The 22,356-nt window shown below is 41.1% G+C and overlaps 1 protein-coding gene across 4 annotated transcripts in view; it reads right to left on the bottom strand.

Annotated features, from left to right (window-relative positions):
* Positions 1 to 3,804: 3,804 nt before the first annotated feature.
* The window catches only part of SEC14L1 (SEC14 like lipid binding 1), a 128,449-nt gene continuing 109,897 nt past the window's right edge, over positions 3,805 to 22,356 (bottom strand). For 2 of the 4 annotated variants that reach the window (XM_033960771.1, XM_033960772.1), the window contains 4 exons: positions 16,662 to 16,913; positions 12,755 to 12,933; positions 10,928 to 11,029; positions 7,948 to 9,717 (listed from right to left, as the gene is read on the bottom strand). In XM_033960771.1, the coding sequence (XP_033816662.1) occupies positions 9,474 to 9,717; positions 10,928 to 11,029; positions 12,755 to 12,933; positions 16,662 to 16,913 (777 nt within the window). In that variant the 3' untranslated portion in view covers positions 7,948 to 9,473. Of the gene's footprint in view, positions 4,038 to 7,947; positions 9,718 to 10,100; positions 11,030 to 12,754; positions 12,934 to 16,661; positions 16,914 to 22,356 lie in introns of those variants that run through there. The other 2 variants (XM_033960773.1, XM_033960774.1) reach the window with 2 other exon arrangements.

Raw genomic sequence — 22,356 nt, 5'->3', positions numbered from 1 at the left:
CAGAAAAGTGACCTCATTTTAATGTATCTTAGGGTTATCCAGAAAAAAAATTAAATTTGGGGAAAACTATGCAAATTGAAGTTTTTCGCATGAATTTGATTGTGCTTGATCAGAAAATCATTTTTAAAATTGTTGTAAAGCCCATGCTGGGGCCCATTTCCACTGATTATACAAAGAAAGCTCTGTTTTTCTTTAACTCTGCTATTTTTGCTTAATGGAGCAAATTTCTGGGTATTATAGCTATAACATTTATGTTTTCACACTCTGCAATGATATATTGATAAAAATACATCCCCCCTCCCCCACACCTTTTACTAAGTTGTGTTAGAGGTTTCTACTGTGGCCTGGAACGCTAAATGCTCCAACACTCCTTCCTATGAGCATCAGAGCACTTAGCACTCCTGTCAGGGCAGGGATGGGTGGAACTGGGCAGGCCTAGGGAGTCTGGATTCTCCGTTTAGAAAATCTGGTAACCCTATTCATGCTGCACTGAAGTTATAAGCTAAGTATAAATACTAAATAAAATAAAATTTTTTAAAAAAAGATGTGTGCTACTTGGTCCCTTTTTTAAAACTATAATCCACCCTGTATTTTCCCAACTTTTTTTTCCTGCATAAGAGATTGGGGGGTTGTGGATAGCAAGGACTTTGTTGTTTGCATCTGCACTCTGCAGTTTCCTTTGTCCAGAGGGAAAATCTTTTTTACGCAGTGACAGCTATACTGTAAGGCATTCCACATGTCAAAGAGTGCTGACTATAAACCAGTTGACCTGGCTCAGTGATTAAGGCCACTTGTTCCATCTTCGCCAGGTGGTAGATTCAAATCTACAGGAAGCCCCAGCACAGATCCTAGGCTGCCAAAAGCAGACGTTTTAATTGACAATCTGGTACCTGGGTACATATTGAGAATGTCAAGGTTGTGTTAAAAATATCCACATCCTCTGATCAAAAGGAAATGGAAGGGGTTGGAACTTGTATACCACTTTTTGTAGTTTTACAACAATATTCAAAGTGGTTTACATACAAGTACTTAAGCATGTTCCCTCTCTGTCCTGGCAGGCTCACAATTTATGTAATCTGGGGTAGTGGAGGATGAAGTGATTTGTCCAGGGTAAAAGGAACAGCCTGGGGTTTGAACCCACAACCTCAGGGTGCTGAGGCTTTAACTGTAACCTCTACACCACACTCTCCTCCATGAGTGCTTTATTATTCTGTTCCTAAGAGCTGGGAATGAGGTGTATTATGAAACATTCTCATTTGATTTCATGTATTCTTGGCATTGTTGAACAGTGACTTCTAAAAGAGTCAGAGAATTATATCGCCACCTAGTGTTTACTTCTGAAAAAAATCCAGGTAATTTAAAATTAGGTCAATATTAAACCTTGCAGTCATTTTTTTCCTGAAATTTAAATATTTCACATATTTTCATTGTTAAATAACCAGCAAAATTCAACCACTCTCCAAATACCTACATGGTTTAAAGCTGCAGGTATTAATAGAAACATGGCCATGCCAAATCATTGTTTTTCAATATAGGTTCCATTTCATAGATTGATCTTGTATCATTCTTCTCCAATTTCTTGGCCATCTCTGTTATTCTTGGTTGTTGGTGGCTGAATATAGTCAGATCATTATAAAGTTGAATGAAATAACCACTGCTATCCAGATAGAGCACTTATGTGTTTAGTAGAGAATGACACAGAGACTGTTATCCGTGGTTACCTGTGGGTAACCTGCTGGAACAGGGGGAATAATTAACTGGTTGCCACAGGTACAAGGCCATTCACCCGTGGGGCAGTGAATAGCCTTGTCCCTGCAGTAAAGAATCTGCCAAGTTGCCTCCCTTCCTTCCCCTTCAGATCAGCACTGGCAGCTTTCCTTGCACTTGCAGCCTCCTGACACCCTACCTCCCTATCACTGTGAGTTCAGCAGTCCCCCACACTCATACTAGACCCCCCCGTCACTGAAACCAACTGGAGAGCTTCCCTCAGATGTCAGAGCTGACATCAGAGGGAAGCCTTTCTGGTCAGCCAGGAATCCCAGGCAGTTACCTCAACCGTCGGACACCGTCTTCCTTCCAGCTTGGCTGCTCCTTATCTTCAGTGCCAGCCACACTTGTTTGCCAGGACAGTGCACAGTGGCTTTTGCACGCTGCTGACCCGGAACTGGAATATTCCATGCTACTGATCCAGGACAAGCAGTGACTTCCCCCATGTCTGTCTCAATAACAGACTATAGACTTTTCCCAGGAATTGCCCAAATCTTTTTTTTAAACCAGCTACATTAACTGCTTTTACCACATTCTCTGACCATATATTCAGGAGCTTAACTATTCTCTGAGTGAAAAAATATTTCCTCCTATTGATTCAAAAAGTATTTCACTGTAACTTCGAGTGTCCCCTAGACATCAATGCACTTGTACCAGTTCTACATCACTCAGGATTTTGTAGACTAATCATATCACCCTTCAGTCATCTCTTTGCCAAACTGAAGAGCCCTAGCCTCTTTCGTCTTTCCACTTACAAATAGTTTTATCCCCTTTATCATCTTGAGATAAGGCAACCAGAACTGAACACAATACTCAAGGTGAGGTTGCACCATGAAGCGAGAGAGGCATTAAAACATTTTTAATCTTATCATACCTTTTCTAATAATTCTTAGCAACCTGTTTGATTTTTTGGCTGCCGCTGCACATTCAAGAGGTTTCAGTATATTATCTACAAAAACACCCAGATTTCTTTCTTGGACGTTGACCCCAAGGTGGACCCTAGCATCTGGTAACTATAATTTGGGTTATTCTTCCCTCAGTGCATCATTTTGCATTTGTCCACATTAACCCCTCTTCTATTAAACTGCGCTAGCAGTTTTTAGCACAGAGAGCCATGCTGAATGGCCTGTGCTGCTCCCGATGCTCACAGGAACTCTATAAGCTTTGGGAGCAGTGCGGCTCCCTGTGTTAGAAACTGCTAGCAGTTTAATAGAAGAGGCTCCAAATTTCATCTACCATTTGGATGTCCAATCTTCCAATCTCCTAAGGCAGGGGTAGGGAACTCCAGTCCTCGAAAGCCATATTCCAGTTGGGTTTTCAGGATTTCCCTAATGAATATGCACTGAAAGCAGTGCATGCAAATAGATCTCATACATATTCATTGGGGAAATCCTGAAAACCCAACTGGCATACAGCTCTCGAGGACCGGAGTTCCCTACCCCTGTCCTAAGGCTTGCTTGCAATTTTTCAGTCTGCGTGCGTTTTAACTATGAACAGTTCAGTGTCATCTGCAAATTTAATTACCTCACTCGTTCCGATTTACAGATTATTTATAAATAAGTTAAATAGCACCAGTCCCAGTACAGATCTCTGTGGACACTCCACTATTTACCCAGCTCCACTGAGAAAAATGGCCATTTAACCCTGCTCTGTTTTCTGTCCAATAACCAATCCCTAATCTACAACTGAACACTACCTCCTATCCAATGACTCTATTTTCTCAAGAGACTCTCAAGAGGAACTTTGTCAAAAGCTTTCTGAAAATCTAGATACACTACATCAACTGGCTCATCTTTATCCATGCTTATTCACACCTTCAAAGAAGTAAAGCAAACTGGTGAGAAAAGACATCCCTTGGTTGAACTTATGCTGACTCTGTCCTATTAAATGTTTGCCTCCGTGTTCCACAATTTTATTTTTTTATAATTGTTTCCACGATTTTGTCCAGCACTGAAGTCAGGCTTACTGGTCTGTAATTTCCAAATTCTGCCCTGGAACCCTTTTAAAAATTGGCATAACATTGGCTACCTTCCAATCTTCAGATATTACAGATGATTTAATGACAGGCAGGTTACAGAGCACTAACAGCAGATCATAAATTTCATGTAGAGTTATTTCATGTATATCATCCAGTCCAGGTGATTTATTACTCTTTAATTTGTGCATTTGGTTTAATACATCTTTCAGGTTCACTGAGATTTCTTTCAGTTCCTCTGCATCATCACCTTTGAAAACCATTTCTGGGTCAGGTAGATCTCTTATATCTTCTTCTGTAAAGACCAAAGAATTCATTTAGTCTTTCATGCAAGGGGAAGCAATTACAATACGAGGCCTATGTAACAACATAGGGGGAAGTTACATTAAATGGAAGTAGGGGTGGAAGAACTCCTTCAATAGGGAGAAGTCTCAGAGTACTGCAGCAAACTTTTTCCCGCAAATGTGGGACGAGGTTAGGGAATCACTCAGAGAGGATAGAGAATCACCTGGAGTGCTCCTTTAAATATTAATGAGCCCATTTTAATATTAAATGACCTCATTGTACATTTGCATGGCAGAGTCAGAGACTGCTAGAAAGCTCGGAAAAGACGACAATGAGCCATTCTGATAATGAGTCAGTAAAATATTACCATGTGATACCAGCTGGAACTGGTTTAGCAACCATTGTTAAGGGAACGGTAAGTTTTGAGAATCAGGTTCTCAGTAACTTAAGTGTTATGTCTACTAAACTGCATTAGCAACTGGGCTTAATATGCACTAACACTGGACTGCAGACTAAGCCCTGTATCTTTCAGATTGTGTGTTAATGCTCGCATTAGTGCATGCAACCTGAAAATAACTGATAGGGGAGCACTTACCACCTCGTATTTAGGAGACACTATAGGCTCTTGCCTTAAGCATGCATTAACTAGTTATTTTTATTTTAAATTTCTAGACCCCACTATCTTGCAATCTTAGTGCATGATATTCAGAATAGGCTAGTTGAATATCCATTCTCTGCCCTGACACCCCCTTCCAGAAAAGTAACACAAAAAAGTACATACTGTGTGCTTAGCATACACAAACAGCTTATCACAAAACACTTCATGACATTTTGTGGTAAGCGTTTTTTGTGCGTGCTAAGCACTTTTTAGGGTTGAATGCATTTTAGTAGACATAACTCTTAGAAAATGTTTGCTCTGGTCCTCATCAAAACTAAGACCACCAAAGTTTAATATCCCCAATTCTCACAAATCTGGAGCAGTTTTTTTCTTAGTTAATAATTCAGTTTCTGTAGACAGAACAGGCATAATGACGAGGGGTGGCTCCTTTCCCCAGTGTGCTGCTAGGGCTATGTGCAATAAGTCACATCTTTCTAAAATAACCCCCAAAACATAGACCACACGCTTATCCAGGTTCACATTTATTAGTAACAATTTAAAAAATCTTTTAAAGACTATTTTTTATTACTATTACCAGAGTGAGGTAATATGTTTACAAAACATTTACAGAATTTGATATGTAACCACTAAATAGCCAAAAAAAGTGGGAGAAGAAATAGCAGTGGTTAAGGGATAGGAAAATGACAAATAAGTCAGTGCTGATTGTAAAGATGAAAGCAAAATGTCGATAGCACAGTGGAGGAAAACCAAGATGATTCTAGCACTGCATATTTAACTATTAGTATTTTTATTAGATGAAGGACTGCATGGACTAAGCATTTTTCTCACAGATAAGAAGGGAGAAACCGACTAAGTATCTGACTTTAGGTCTTGTTACTTTCTCTTTCAAGCAAAAGGGCATGCCTTCTGGTTGAAATCCATACAGTTTGAAAGTATGAAATCAGAACCAATGTTTTAGTTTAATTCAGTACTCGATAGCCACTCCCCAACATCAAGATAAATAGCATCTCTTAAAGTTAACTAGTAAAATCACAAGACAGTCTGACCGTTTGCTTTTCTATGCCTGACTCATCCATTTATTCTGAGCAAAAGGCAAGACCTTAGAGCCAATGAATGCAATCTATGACACTGCAGGCTAAGAGATTAAGAGTTATCTGTTGCAGGATTGGATTAAGAGTTACTACTCCTAAAATAGCTCTTGTTAGTTGGGACCTTATGTGCTTTAAACTCTAGATTCACCCCCCCCCCCAAAGGAGCAAGTTAACATACTTGCACTTCATGGGCCATTTTCCAGCAATCCAAAAGGCCACCGTAGTTTTCTTGAGTTGCCTTTTCCCTGAAAACATCTGTGGAGATGCTGCTGCTATTTTATACCTGTGTGAGTTGGCACTACAGTACTACTTAAGTGAATCCCGATGATGGAAGTTGGATGTATCAGGATAGAAAAAACCCCAAAACAACAAGCTGAAAAGACCTGGATTTCTAACACCAAAGGGTTAACATGATGGATCAGATCAAGGAGAATAAAGTCTATATTTATATAAAAAAGCCCTTATACCTAGAACATGGCAAATATTTATTATTGATAGGAGCACAAATTAAGTCTTATTAAAATACTATTAACCTTTTTGGTATAATAGTAGACTGTTGGTTGAATTCCAGCACTTTGAAGGTCAAATTTGGCTACTGTGACCAGGGATCTAGCTCTATAAATCTTAGGAGCCACATGCATAAAAGATGGTCCCCGATTTTGAAACATTTTTAAATGCACTTTTTCTAGACATTTATTCTTAAGGCCATGTCCGTGTATTCCCAGTCATCTCCCCATTCACAAGTTTCTTGTGAATAGGCCAAACTTGCAAACGTATTTTTGAATGTCTTCTTTTTTTGCCATTATAACCTAGGTAAAATAAGCATTACGGGCCTGACCCTGCTCCCAACCCCATGACCGAGAGGCTGAGGAAGTATGATTGTAGGTGTATAATGGTGGATGTAAGCTGGCTCTGGCCCACAAAACCTACAGAAGCCAGGAAATTAATACAAAGATCATAGTTGTTCCACTGTAATATTCTCTATGATGCATAGTGACAGAATTGTTTCTATGTATGTGTGCATTACTACTTTTACACAACTGATACCTTCACGGTGAAGCACTGTCACAGACTTCAAATAAGTAAGGAGATCTATGAGTTTCAATTTCATTTTGCTTCTCTGTATGTACACATTTTACTTTATATCCACAACATTGCATTTATATCATCAGTTTTACCTGCATAAAGAAAGTAATGAAGCTATTTTGGTCATGAACACCATACAAGTTATTCTATGTATTTTATATAATTTTGCAGCACACCATGTGAAGAGTGATGCATGCACTAGTAACCTGACAGAGGCTAATAAAACACTGCAAATTTGACCCCAGTATAGTCAAATTGCAAAAGCAAACCTAAGAGGAAACTGAAAATATGTCGAAGAAGCTAACTAATGACAAAAAAAAGTACTGGAAGGAGTTGCAAATTTATGGTCATAGGTATTTCATCTTTGAACCTACTTGTCTACTCATATGTTTGTACATCCTCCTGCCCAGGCTAGAGAATGAAATGGTGACAAAATCATCACCATTCCCGTCCACGCAGATAACCACAGGAAACAATCTTTAGTGTCTATCTCAATGTCCAACCTTCTACACCAGCATTCTTCAATGCAAGGCTTGATGGTTGTACCCATTCATAATTCTTCCCCCTCTCTTTAAAAAAATGACATGGAGATGGTGTCCCACAGTAATCCACAGGTAATGAATTTTGTCACTATGTCATTCTCTACAAGGTGACTGTCAAGAGTGCTGGAGGGAAATCTCTACAGAGCTACCGTGTGGCAAGGAGTAGAGAATGACACAGGGACAATTTTTTTCCCTGTTCCCGTGGGAACTCAATTTCCCCGTCCCTGTGAGTTTTTCCACTGTCCTTGTTCTTGCCCCATTCCTGTAAGCTCTGTCTTAACCGCACAGGACTCGAACACTTATGATCTTAAAGTGTTTGAGGCTTGGGCAGATGAGGACGGAGTTTGCAGAAATGGGGTAGGGACAGGAAAAGAACTAGCGGGGATGGGAAAATGAATTCCTGTGGGGGACAGGGGAAAATTTGTCTCCATGTCATTCTCTAGCCAGGAGTCCCTGCTGTCTTTTTCCCCCTTCTCTGGGCTTAAAGTATATCACCCTCCCTCAAGCCTCACCAGCACTCAGAGATGGCAGAATGTTACAAATCTACTATGTGATAAGAGTCTGAACCAAGAGGACTAGCAATAGTGGCTATAGTTTTATTCCAAAGATTAGTGCACATTTTAAAACAGACTACAAGATATATCAAAATCAGTTTATCAAAAGTAGGGCATGCGATTTTATTTTCCATCTAGTGATCTAACAAGCCTCACTTTTAGTTCAATGTGTGCTCTTTACCATTTTTCTTAGCTAAACCCTCATGCTGGTGATCTTTAATTCAAGGCTGCAGTTTTACACTTTGTGCTTCAAGAACAAAATTACTCCTTTGCACAGTGATCTCCTTAAAGAAGCTGTTCCCAGAACAAACTCTCTTGATAATACAGTGCAAGAAACATTGGCATTGGATTCCTTTGCAAAATGTGATTTCAACGCGAGCTTATCACCTCAGAGAACAAGTTTGCAACAAGATTTTTTCATAATTTAACAAGTCTTTCAGAAGTTTAGTCTAGGATTATGTAATGCTTTAGACATAAAAATACTGTACATTAAAACTGTTTTAAGAACAAAACTAAACACAAAACAGCAGGATACCGCTTTCTGCAGATTCTGGCCATACTGCCTTTTGCTACCAGCAAGATATTAACAAAACCTTTTACAAGGGCAACACTCTTCAACTGAACCTCACCACAGCCTACAAGAACCAGCTCGGGAAGAAACCAAAAGGGTTCTATGGCAAGTTTTTTGATGAATATTATTTAAATGCACTAAAATGTACACAGCCCTATAAATAGGTCATATTAAAGACATTATTTGACCTCATATTTGATAAGCATTTACCATTTACATCTTCCACAGCTCCCTTTTGCAAATGATCAAAGATACTTTAATACATAAACAAGCACTTTATCCTTGAGCCTACAGCAGAGTTAACATTGAGTGTATGGCTTCCATAGCAACAGACGATAAATGAAGGGTATCGTGTTTCGACACCATCGCTGCAGCATCCAGAGGGAGGAGAGGCTGGGTTCCGAGATCAAGTGCTCCTTCACAGACAAGTATCTCCAAACACTGTGTCCATAATTGCAAACAAATCCCATAAAAATTCTAGCTAAGGAAAATCTGTTTGAAAGTTCTCAGTGGATATTTGCTCCAGCATAAAAGCCCTTTTTCCTGATAGCATCAGAATATATTATAATAGCAAGTTTTAACAGACAGACGTTTATTGCAGTCCTTGAAGAAGCCTGTAAGTCTTCAGCTTATTAGTGTTTTGTCAGGAGGTGCGAGGGGCAGCATATGTTCTTCCATTTGAATATTTGAACAATGCTCCCTGTTGAAACTTTTGGCCACAGATAATAGTGATTGACAGTTGTGCTCAGATTTCAAGCTTGTTTCTTGCATCTCACTGCTGGTTGGATATCAATATGAGTATTCCTGAATAATGTACATTTCAGCACGGTGTCCATCAATGGACTGTGTCCTGTATTTTTCCCCCCCTAACAATCTGGTCCAGCCCGGCTATGTAGAGGTAGCTTAGGGTCTTTGGCCAGCCACTTGAGAGTCCTGCTCCCCAAGGGCTGGTGGAATTCAGGCACGACTGTAGGGAGATGGTGTCATGGTGTGGAAGTGGCCTCAATCTCAGAGGAGAGTACTGCCCCACCCTCCCGCACGGAGGAAAGGCGCCAAGATGGTGGCCACTTAAGGAAGGGAAGAGGGCGTAAGGTGTATAGAGTAGAAAAATGGTGGCCCCAGAAGGAAGGGGCTTGGGAGAACCTGAGGACCCCATCTGGACCAGCCTTCGGGTCAGGGCTAGGTGTGGCAAGGGCAAGCCCATGTTCAGCTATTTGTAGGGGCTCACTGTAAAATACACAATAAGACAAAAAAAAACAAAACAAAACAAAACAAAATTTATACATTGGTCATGGCTCAAGGGCTAAAAATATACTTTTAACCCCTTCATGCCAAAAGTCAAGCTTTGCCAGCACAATGATAAACAGTAAGTCCTGACCATGGGTTGTTTGCAAAAGGGCCTCACAGCCTCCATTTAAGACAAGCATACCGGGGTAGCCAAAAAAATGCAGGTCAAAGATACTTAAACATGAAAAAAGAAAAAAAAACACCTTGCTCATGCTAGGAGACAGAGATGCCAATTTATGGTGTCAACATTCAGTCACCCATCTCCAGTTAAAAAAAAACAAAAAACTTTTTAAAGATTTGTTAGTTAGTGATGAAGTGCTGGATGAGAAATGATTGTTAATTTTATTATATAGATCTGGTTATCACAAAACATAACAAAAACACAAACTGGGAACCCCTCCATGCAAGGAATAAAGTGAAGAAAAAAAAAAAGTCCCACAAATGATGATGGGGTTAATGTTTGGTGCTAAATGTTTAGCTTTTTTACAGAGGAAAATCTGTTTTTTAAATTAACTGACACGATACATTCCTCTTCTAAAGAGTTCTGTTTTGCATTTCATCACAGTTTTATACATGCATGCTTTATAAAAATCTATCACTACTGAGTAAAAGAAAATGAGTTTATACTAGGGTTAAAAGAAAAAAACCAAACCAAAAACCCACCACCTCAAAATCCTCAAACACAAAAACCGTCAACCCCTCCCACCCATGTCAAAAACATTAAATGCTATGTTTTCAATGGTATTAAGGATGGTAACGATCCTCAGAAGGTCAAACTACCCCAATGGTTCCCGTGAAACAAATCACTGAACCCGATCTTCATTGGATCAAATTTATATTAGTTGTTTTTTAATTATTTTTTACCATTTATTTCATATGTAATTCTTCTGATATTCATAAATGATTCATTTTAGTGAAGTACTTAACTTAAATGACAATACTGGAAGTATAAGGTTGTTGAGTATATTAAATTGGATTCCAGTTATCGAATAGCTAAATACGAGATTGCTATATTTTCAATGGAAGCAGGCCTTTTCAGTGCCTTGCTTTGGTGTTGTTGACGCCACAATGGATTCAGCAAAGATGGCTCCTGCTAGCTCATCCACTGCTTATATGAATTGGGCTATTATTGATGCTGCTGTAGCACTACCTGGAGACCATGGAGCTGGAGTGAGACTGGCTTGAAGAGGTGGTGGCAGCACTGAGCTGAGAGAATCCACTATGGCTCGATTCCAAGCTGGTCATAGAGCCCCTGAGATAGGTGAAAGAAAAGCAATGCCATGTTACTTAACTTATATATCTAGAAAATGGATTGCTAAAAAACTGATTGAACAAGGTTAAAACAGCAGCAGATAGTTTAGAAATACATAATGTCATTTAAAATACTAGTTACATTGTGAAACTATCTGTGGCTATAACAGCAAACTTTCAAATAATGAGTTATTTCATGGATGCTAACATCAAACCAATTCTTCTAACTTACAGTGAATGTTCTATTATGTTCATATGTTTCTTCCATTCAAATCAAATAAAAAGCCATCAAAAACAACATAACAAAGATTCTTTTATACCGCAGCTACCTCACGGTTCTGTGCAGTTAACAAAAGATATGAATACTGAACATTTACAGTTTGATTACAATAGATTAATCAAAGTATTTGCTAAACAAGTATGTTTTCAGAGATTTTCTGAAGGCCAGATATGAATTAGAAATAGATATATTTCTAATTTGCGTAGCTGTTTCCTATTGGCAAATTTAAAGTGATGAAGAAGGTAGCTTGGTAATAACCCATTCAAGGCCTTAACACATATACAACCAAATTTGAAAATCACTCTTACCTCTATTGACAACTAGTGCAATCTATAATAATACTGTAATATGTGATTGGACCTTTTCAGTCCAAAAATCAATCAAAATAGTATATACTGTACTGTCAAATAAGACCAAAGTGACCTATCTTTGACTTCTTAGAAATGCAAAAAAAGCCATTCCAGTGTTTTGAGCATAGGTACTGATTTCTTGGTTTCCATTTTGTGTATCCCAGTCCTTTCTGAATTCAGTCACAGTCTCTACAAATCTTACTCAGAAGGACAATCAACCACTACCATCCTCTCCGTGAACCCCCCCCCCCCCACTTCTTGATATTGTTTTCATTCTCCTTGCACATCATCATATCATGTTCAAGTTCCATAGCTTCCCTCCTTTAGTAAAGGTTTGCTAGTGCTTTTTACCTTTTAAATGTTTAAAGATCTCCATCCTATTTCTCTTGTCTCACCTTCTTTCCCAGGGTATGACTATTTAGGTCCTCAAATCTCTTCTCATGTGTTCTGGGGTGTAGGTACCACACCATTTTGGTTGCTTTGCCCTTGACCACATCTAACCTCTTTATTCTGTACTGAAATATAGCATCCAAACAAATCATAGTATTCCAAATTATGCCCCTATACGGGTTATTGGTTAGATCTTACCCCTTTTTTCTGATTATTGCACCTCTGCCCCATTAACATCTATGAATGCAAGCTCATGGTGTTGTTCCTTTTTTTTTTTTTTTTTACTGATGTCCATAAAATTAATTTTTTTTCCTAACTGCTTTAGACTACATATTCCATGAGGTGTAAAACTTATCCCCCCCCCCCCTCTTTTTACAAAGCCATGTTAAGTTTTTATTCACCAGCCTCCACAGTATTAGCTCTGACGCAGGTTCGTAAAGGGGGGGTGATTAATGAAGATCAGATTTGGGAAATAATTGTACTTTGAAATAGCTAGTTGCATCCATAAATTTAGACCAAAAAACATGACTTCTGCAGCGCAGAATATAGTCTCTTTTCTGATAGAACCGGCTGTCATTTGGGTTTAGGTCCTATGGTCCAATTAGGCTTTTTATTGTACAGTAAGTGTTTTCTGCTTATTTACAAGAAATACAAAAAGCAGTGTAAGAAATTAAAAAAATGGAGAGAGCAGTGCTGCTCTCCTTACCTGAAATCCTCAGACCCAATTACTTCTGTGTAGTACATTACTTTACATTTGTGAGAAGAAACTTGCAGAGAGGCGAGTACATCATCTACCCGGGGTAGGCTTGTGGTTGCACAGGCAGGCATGCTATGAAATTTCCATTGCAGGATATAAAACCCTGGCCATCGGGTAACATGGGATCCCTGCAAACAAAAGAGACAAAGCAGTGTCTCAGAAATTCCCACAAGCAGAAATTGAAATTATCTTGCATATTCAGCAAGTGGACACATGAATGAATGAAGGAGGGGAATGGATGTCATAAACAAAGAGTAAAGATGATACTTTTCTGTTATGAACACAAAGGTGTCAAACATGTAACATGTCCATAAGTTTTCCAGTTAAGGCTTGGGGAGGATGGGTAAAGACTCATGCTGATTAGCTCAGATGGTTTCATATGTTCTTTAAAATGCAGCAAATCTTCTCATATACAGGGTGGGCCACAAGTAGGTATACAGTATTTATTCATATTTTCTTTTTATTGTGCAGGTATAATACAATACCAAATGATAATCAAGAAAAAGCGAAACGATGTAACCAACAAAAAGTTCACACAAATGTTATTCATGACACCTGTAAAATAAAAAGAAATAAATGAATAAATACTGTACAGTCGACTTCGCTTAAGTGCAAGGCCTCCGGACCGGACCGGACCACGACATGCGCTTAAACAGAGTGTGCAATTTTTAGTCATGAAAAACCACAACACGCTGTAGTCAAATGCAATAAAACTTTTATTCAGCAAAAAACACACCGTAAACAATTCAACAGTTCAGTTTTAGAAACAGTACTGATCTGTCTAAAGCAACCTTTCTAAACCTTTTTTTATACCAACTTTCTACTGAAATAATCAGTCATTGTTTTCTGCACGCAGATTGCACGATTCAGGCTGTGTATCTGACTACTGATGCTGTAAAACTGTCCATAGTCGCGACACAGCGTGTCCGAGAAGGAAACAATCTCTGCAGGTGTTTCATTAGTCGTGATGACCGCAGTAGTATCTCCATCCTAATCAGACTCTTGGTTGTCTGCAGTGTCTTTTATGACTGTACAGATATCAGAATTAGTGCTGTCAGATGATGTGGGCACATCGTTGTCAACTGCGACATACAGCTCAAACTCTTGTGGCGAGAATCCAACTGGGAGTTCAATGGATGACATGTCAGCTTCAGTTGTCTCATCAGATGTGTGAACGAAGATTGCCTGTCGATAGCAATTTGAAATTGTGGATGATGAGATTCGACTCCACGCCTCCCGTACCATGTGAAGAGAGTTGAGCACTGTCATTTTTCTCACGAGCTCAGCAACTTGCATCAATCACTGCCATCACATATCTTAAGATTAGTGACCTGTAATGATGTTTGAAGTTGGCGATTATTCCCTTGTCCATTGGTTGGGTCAAAGAGGTCGTGTTTGGTGGCAGAAACATGAGTTTGATGTCTTATGTCATTGCTGTGTGCTGCACACAGCATTACAATGTGCCTCCTATGCCTTCTCATTAGATTGTCAAGCTTCTGCAACCATTCAATCCACAGTGTCGCCATCATCCATGCATTTTTGTTGCTTTCATATTCAACAGGCAGGCATTGGTAATGTTTTTGAAGCACTGAGGATTTCGATTCTTCCCAATCACCAGTGGCTTGAGCTTTTCACTACCGTCCATATTGCAACTGAGCAGCAATGTCAATCATTCATTTTGCACCTTGAAGCCAACAGTTTAGCTGTGTTTGAAAGCCAATGTTCCATCAGGGATGGCACGCCAGTACAGGCCCGTCTCATCGGCGTTGAAAACATCGCATGGTTCATATCCACAAATGACTGATGGCAACACTTCCATGACCCATCTTTCTGAACCAAACTCATCCGCGTCTTGTTTTTTGCCATGCTGCTTCTTAAATTTTATGTTGTTACGAACCTTCCACCTGTCCAGCCATCCATTTATTACTTTGAAGTCTTCTACGCCCAGTTCTTTGAATAGCTGTGCTTTCTCCATTAGCAGAGGTCCACTGATTGGCAGTTAACGACTTCTAGCTTCAGCAAACCATCGCAACAACGCCTGTTCAATGTCTCCAGCCTTCCCAATTCTTTTCCGTTTCCTGGTAGGATTGCTGTTATTTTGCTAGCCTTTCAATATAGCTTGCTTTATTTTTGTGAATATGAGAAATCTGTCTAGGATGAATGCTGTAATGTTTTGCAATAGAGACCTGACTCTCCTGTTGGTCACGTCTCTTTAAGACATCGACACGTTCAGCCAGACAATGACTTTTGACCAGCGTGTTGGACACGTTCAGCCAAAGACAAAGATTTCTCTCCACGAGACGCCATGGTGCAGTTTCAAAAGTTCGAACACTTGGCCAGGCCTAGACTGCTGATCCGAAACATGTGGCTCATCAAAGTGGGAATGTGATTGCTTTTAACCGGAGTGAACGTAATGTGAACGAATAGAGGTGGGGCATACGCGGATTGTGTGCTTATCAGAATTGCAATTATCCAGAGTTTACGTACATTGATTTTAATGTAAAAAAACGGGACCATGGTGGTAGGCTGCAGATAACCGAAGCGTGCGCTTAACCGGCGTGCACTTAGGTGGAGTCAACTGTATACTATTAGTGTCCTGCAAACTTTGTTGAGCTGCAGCACACTAAACATTGTGGCCACAGCTCGAGACATCCTGGAAGTGTGTGACATCATCATGATGATGTCTGCACATGCGTGAAGGCCCTCCAGAAGGGCTTGAGCCGCTGTGGGGGTGCTGGCAGGGAAGACGCGCAGAAAGGAGGAGCACTGGTGCCAGCTGGCTGCTTACAGGATGTGCCGAGAGGCACGTCCTGTAGGCAGTCAGCCGGCACCAGTGCCTCTCCTTCTCCCCAGCGTCTCGCGGCGCACCTGAAATTTCAGGAGGCACACAGTTTGTGATACACTGCTGTATATCTACTTTTGGCCTACCCTGTGTTAAAAATTAAGTGACTCACTAATATCCTTACCAAGCTTAGTATTTGAATGAATTTAAAACAGCAGTACTATTGAGAGGCAAATCTGTTTATTTCCACAGAAAAACTATTAGGTGTTCAAGCACTGCTAGGCAATCACTTCTATGGATGGCTACACCTGTGTTTTAATATTGATTTATTACCGTAGAACCCAATTTATTAACATCTATAATGGCTTTCAAAACCAGAACCCCTACTACAAATAGTACAGTTCCCATGATCTTTGTTGTATTAAGTATAGAAAAATTACCAGGAGATAGTGAAAAACAATGAGGAGATAGAAACATAGAAACATGATGGCAGATAAAGGCCAAATGGCCCAACCAGTCTGCACATCCGCAGTAACCATTATTTCTTCCTCTCTCTAAGAGATCCCAACTGCCTATCCCACGCTTTCTTGAATTCAGACACAGTCTCTGTCTCCACCGCCTCTTCTGGAAGACTGTTCCATGCAACTACCACTCTTTCTGTAAAAAAAGTATTTCCTTAGATTCCTCCTGAGCCTATTACCCCTTCACTTCATCTTTTACCCCCTCATTTCAAAGCTGCCTTTCAAATGAGAGACTCAGCTCATGAGCATTTATGCCACATAGGTACCAAACTACTGTACCATCTAACCAGGGTCAGCATTAAGAGTGTCGAACCAGGGCAAGTGCCCTAGACCCCCTTGTCACAGGGTGTGCCAAGCCTTCCTGAAGTTGAAAGCGGTATAGCCTGCAAAGCAAGCTTGGGGACCCCCTCCCTAGTGTCTGCTCTGGGCCCCATCGTATCTAACACTGGTCATGCATCCAATTACAAAGGAGATTCTGTACAAACATTTTACTGTAAGATAAATTATAGCTCATTTAAATGAAACAGGGCTGCTGTGCTCCTAGCAAGCTTACCTGCACACTTTCTCCTTCTTTGCAGATTAGGGGCGATTCTACCATGCTGTAGTCCCGCCCAAGCTGCCATGCTTTGTCTATGAGTTGCACGTTATTGCCACCAAGTGACGTAATGCTGTGAGTAGCTAAGGTGTCCTTTTTAGGAGGCTGTGGAGCTCTCTTGGAGTGAAAGATGTTAAACACGATGTCACCTTTGCACACATCAAAATCCCATGTGATTACAGAAGAAGCTTCCACAATCTGGATCAAAATCTGCAGCAGAAGAAAAGAAACATTTTAAATCAAATGTGGCATTGCGCTATGCACAGTATAGTTAAAATATAGTGCTTGCTTAAGTCAGTCAACCCCATTTCATATGAATTTCTTTTTATTCAAATTGTTAAAATGACATGATGGGGCAGACATGAATGTTAATATGAAGAGTTCTAGAGAGAGAGAAAAACAGAATAGAACAACAGGTCAGGTCATCCTTAATGAATTAATATGGGACAAACAAGCATGCAAATCTCTCTCATGCTTATTTTGAAAACTTGATCCCTTGGTGGTTCTCAAAAGACTGAGGGGCAGATTTTCAAAACTAAAATCTTCCTTTAACGTTCTCCCTAAACTGGTTCCAGCTGATTTAGTATGCATGTATTTTAGCGGTGGATTATCAAAACGGTTTACAGAGGTATTTTCCAAATTTTCTAGTAGTCTCAGATACTGCCATGCAAATGTAGTACAATGAGGCCATTAATATTAAAATGATCACTCCGAGCGATTCTCTATAAATCACTGAGTGATTATCTAACCTCGTTGCGCTACATTTGTGGCCAAAATTTGCAGACAGGTCTGAGCTGTTGTTGCCTTACTTTCTGATCAGTGCCTGAGCGCTGATTGGCTCACGCACTGACAGGAAAGTAAGGTTTGACAGCTCAGGCCACCCTCATCCCCAAATTAAAATAAATTTTAAAAAAAACCAACCCCAAATTGAAGATCAGCAGGAGAGATGGCCACTCTCTCCTGCCATGTTGCACAATTACCCAACACTGCTAACCCCTCTCCCCGGCAGCAGGAGAGATGCCCACTCCTTCCTGCCAAGAAACGCTCCCTCCCCCGCAGCGGAATAGATGCCCACTCCCTCCTCCCACCAAGCAATGCCCCCCCCCCGGCTAACACCCCACAGCAGGAGAGATGCCCACTCTCTCCCACTGCCAAGCAGCACCATCCCCAACACCCACCCCAGCAGCGAGAGAGATGCCTACTCCCTCCCATCACCAAACAACGCACTCCTGACACCCCCCAGCAGCAGGAGAGATATCCACTTTCTCCCACCGTCACGCAACCCCCCCCTGCAAAACTCCCCCCCATAGGAGGAGCCATAAATAACCTGGGCCAATCAGAGCCTTAAGCCCCCTCCTTGGTGCATCCCAGGATGCACTGGGGAGGGGAAGGACTGCCATTTTGAAGAGATGGGCCTCCTGGCTGAAGGGAGTGGGCATCCCTATGGACAGCCATTGTAAGCAAGGTAAGGGGTATGGGGGGTGTTGGGGGGGGATTACATGGTGGTATGAGGGAGTGGGCAACTCTCCCGCTGCCTGGGGTGTGGGTGCGTTGCTTGGCGGCGGGAGGCAGTAGGCATCTCTATCGCTGTTGGGGGGGGGGGGGTACTTGACTTCGGCAGCTCAATTTGTTGTTTTTCGGGGTTTGCTTTTGCATTTATTCTGCGCATGTGCTCATCGCTATCACCAGCGATGGGAACATGCAAATTTAGTGAGTTTTCACTACTCTCCACCAACCTCATTTGCATGAGTGTTTTTTGGTTAATGACTTGCTTTTTTTAAATTGCTACAATAACAGCTGCAACAGTGGTCCATCGGATTTTAATGCAAATTTTTGAGAATCGAGTCCTAAGAGAAAAGCAAGGGAACAGAAAGTGTCAGAGCAAGTAGAAAGCGAATTACACCCCCACCCGGGCACTCCGCTCATTCGATAAGTCTCTATCTGTACCCTTCTCCTCTACGGCCAACTCCAGACTCCGTTCCTTCTACTTTGCTGCACCGTATGCCTGGAACAAACTGCCTGACTCTGTACATCTGGCAGTATTCAAAATTCAGACTCAAAGCTCACTTCTTTGAAGATGCTTTCAATTCCAAACTCCAAATCACCTGCTAAGCACCATAATTCCCCCACATGAGCATTGTGTATTGATGTACCTTCTTGTCCAGTTTGTCTTGACTAGACTGTAAGCTCTTTTGAGCAGGGACTGTCTCTTCTATGTTTTGATGTACAGTGCTGTGTATGTCTAATAGCACTGTAGAAATGATTAGCAGTAGTAGTAGTATATCTATCCCTTTAGCTAGGGTCATTTTCACCCTTACCTCTATAATTAGAGAAGTTGCTGACAGTCCCCTAGTTTATAAAAGAGTGACTGTCTTCCCTCCCCAGTTGAAGTCATCAGGCTGACACTACTGTTAAAAAAATAAAAAGAAAACAACCAGAGCATTTGGAAGGAGTACCGAATTGGGAGTACTGAGAATTAACTTTCCTGTTTTTCTCAAGTTCTTTTGGAGTTTGGAGCAGGATAGTTGTGGGAACAAACAAGAGCAAAGCTAAAGGACCAACTGATGTCTATGACCTGTTGGTAAGAAAGTAAGATGAAACAATTTGTTCCCCTATAAGAGGGGCCCTGAGAACCCCGTATATCATCCCTTTGGAAGCCTCCTTGTGTTTAGTCATTAGATCCCTATAACCCAGAGGCATAGTACCCAAGTAACCATTGGGGCATAGAAATCCATAATCTGCAGAGGAAGTTGGCTCAAATGGAAATTTTTCAGGGAAGCACACATAATACTTCAATTTAACAGCATTATGATCTTGTTCTTCAATTATTCATACTCCATCTGGACCAGCAGCCAGAGAAATTCTTTAGTACTTAATCTGCTGCTTCAGGGCCACGTCTCATGATAACAGCTGCATGCAGTAGCAGGAGTACAAGCTTGAGCTGGAGAGAGTAGCTGAAGAACAAGATTGGCAACACTTCTGAAATCAAGTCAGTGTTTGCCTTACCTGTTCAGCCACCTCAGATTTCACCCTATGCCCACCCACTTAAACCCTGCATCCCTGCCATTACTCACAGGGCTCTTTCAGACAGGTACTCCTTCTTATATTCACAACTGTCTTGTTCTGCATTGCTTTGAGAGTTACCATCGCTCTCACTTCAGAATCTGCTGACCATTCTAACCCCTGCCATCATCTGTTTTTTTTTCCCAATTCTTTATTCATTTTATCATCTTACAACAAGTACACAATATTACATCATAAAAAATAAATACATCACTTGAATTTCTTACTAATGTCATCCTAAATATATAAATTAATCCCTCCCCACCCACCCTTCCCTTAAATATTTCAATCAAAAATATCATATAAATATTATATGTAATGATTAACCTTTAAAAAGAAATTTATAACATCCCCCCATCCCCCTGTTTTGAAATTACATCAGTGTCAGCATTTTTCTTTGCCTACTGTCTCCGGGCAGACATTCCTAGGATTAAATTCAAGACTGAAGTCTTTTTACTTTGCTCAACCATTCCTGCTTACATGAGTGCATTTGTGGTCTTGTGGAACTGACATTTTTTTTGGTTTTTTTTTCCTGTTTGACAAGTACCTGAATTAAGTGAACATATACTCCCTGCCTCAGGCACTTTCCTTGTGCCACTGCCTCAGGCATCCTACCCACGACACCCTTTTACAGTACAACTTTAATGTGCACTGATATACATCTTCTCCCTTAGTTTAGCCATCTCACCCTTAGAAGACATTCCCCCTACACCAACTCCACTTCCCAGTTGTTGTTTATCAGTGAGGAGAGAGGGCAACCCTTTCCATATTCCTCACATGGCTGAATCTTCACAGTGGACACCTTGCCTCTGTTTCCAAATCGAAAGAGGATGACTGGCTGCTATGGAGAGCTTCTTACAAAATGTCAATGTGGGGGCCCAGAAGTTGAACTTATATCACTCCCACTACCTCATCCTATAGATGGAAATTGTGTGGCCTCTGTCTCTTATTGATAAGGTTGCTAGTGAAGAGAAAGGAAAACTGGGACTGTTCACCCTCGAAAAGAGGAGACTGCGAGGGGATATGATAGAGACTTTTAAAATACTAAAAGGATTCGACAAAATAGAGCAAGAAACATCATTATTCACATTGTCAAATGTGACACGAACAAGAGGTCATGGACTGAAACTGAGGGGCGCCAGGTCCAGGACAAATGTCAGGAAGTTCTGTTTCGCACATCGAGTGGTGGACGCTTGGAATGCTCTCCCGGAGGAGGTTGTGACGGTGACTACCATTCTGGGATTCAAGTGCAAGTTGGATTCACACCTTCTTGCAAATCACATTGAGGGATACGGGTAATCAAGGTCTCCATCAGGGAGCACCTAGCTTGGCCTCCGCGTGTGCGGGTCACCGGACTAGATGGACCTAAGGTCTGATCCTGTGAAGGCGTTTCTTATGTATGTACTTATGTATGTAAGCTACCCACATAGTTACACAAGAGGGAGATATGAATATTGGAACTTCAAAAGTAGACAGGATGGTAAGACTTCCTCAGGGTGTGTCCATCTAGGAATGGAGTTAGGAAGAGGTATTTTATTCTTCCCTCAGCCCTGAGGGTTTCCAGTATCAAACTATGGAAGCTTATACTCTGCTTGGAAGCTTTCCTATCAGGATGTTTAGCACCTATGCCAAAGTTTTCAATCCAAGATAAAGTAAACATAGAAACATAGAAGATGACGGCAGAAAAGGGCTACAGCCCATCAAGTCTGCCCACTCTGCTTACCCACCCCCTGTCTATGCCCTAATGACCCAATTTCCTTATCTTGACCCTTGTAGGGATCCCACATGAGTATCCCATTTATTCTTAAAGTCTGGCACGCTGTTTGCCTCGATCACCTGCACTGGAAGCTTGTTCCAATGATCAACCACTCTCTCTGTGAAGAAATACTTTCTGGTATCGCCATGAAATTTTCCGCCCCCGAGTTTGAGCGGGTGCCCTCTTGTGGCCGAGAAAATATCATCTTCCACTTCGACACGTCCCGTGAGGTACTTAAATGTTTCGATCATGTCTCCCCTCTCCCTACGTTCCTCGAGAGTGTAGAGCTGCAATTTGTTCAGTCTCTCTTCGTACGAGAGACCCTTGAGCCCCGAGATCATCCTGGTGGCCGTCCGCTGAACCGATTCAATTCTGCGCACATCTTTACAGTAATGTGGCCTCCAGAATTGCACACAGTACTCCAGATGAGGTCTCACCATGGCCCTGTACAACGGCATTATGACTTCAGGCTTTCGGCTGACGAAACTTCTACTGGAGGAGCATCCTGCTCAGGTAACTGTACAAAAGAATGGAAGACCTGGAGGCTACTAATTGGGCCTTTGTTAAGGGCAATCCATTATTACAATCTAAGGTGGAGAATTTGGAAAACCATCTCAAAGTAGAAAATCTGCATTCTCCAAAATTTCCCCTGATAGATTGAAATGATTTCCTTATTCCAAAATTGCTCCTTAATTTTTTTCTAGTTATATCTGAAGCTCATTTTGTCCCTAATGCTCTTTCTTCAGTGAATCCACCAGATGGGGGGGGCTAGATAGGCTGACTCTCCCTCTGGGATTTAACCTAAGCCAACTTGAGACATCTTTAAGAGACATC

This window comes from Geotrypetes seraphini, chromosome 10, assembly GCF_902459505.1.
Source record: "Geotrypetes seraphini chromosome 10, aGeoSer1.1, whole genome shotgun sequence".
Classification (NCBI taxonomy): Eukaryota; Metazoa; Chordata; class Amphibia; order Gymnophiona; family Dermophiidae; genus Geotrypetes; species Geotrypetes seraphini.
Note: the sequence above shows the minus strand (reverse complement) of the source record. Positions and strands in the feature narration are given on the sequence as shown.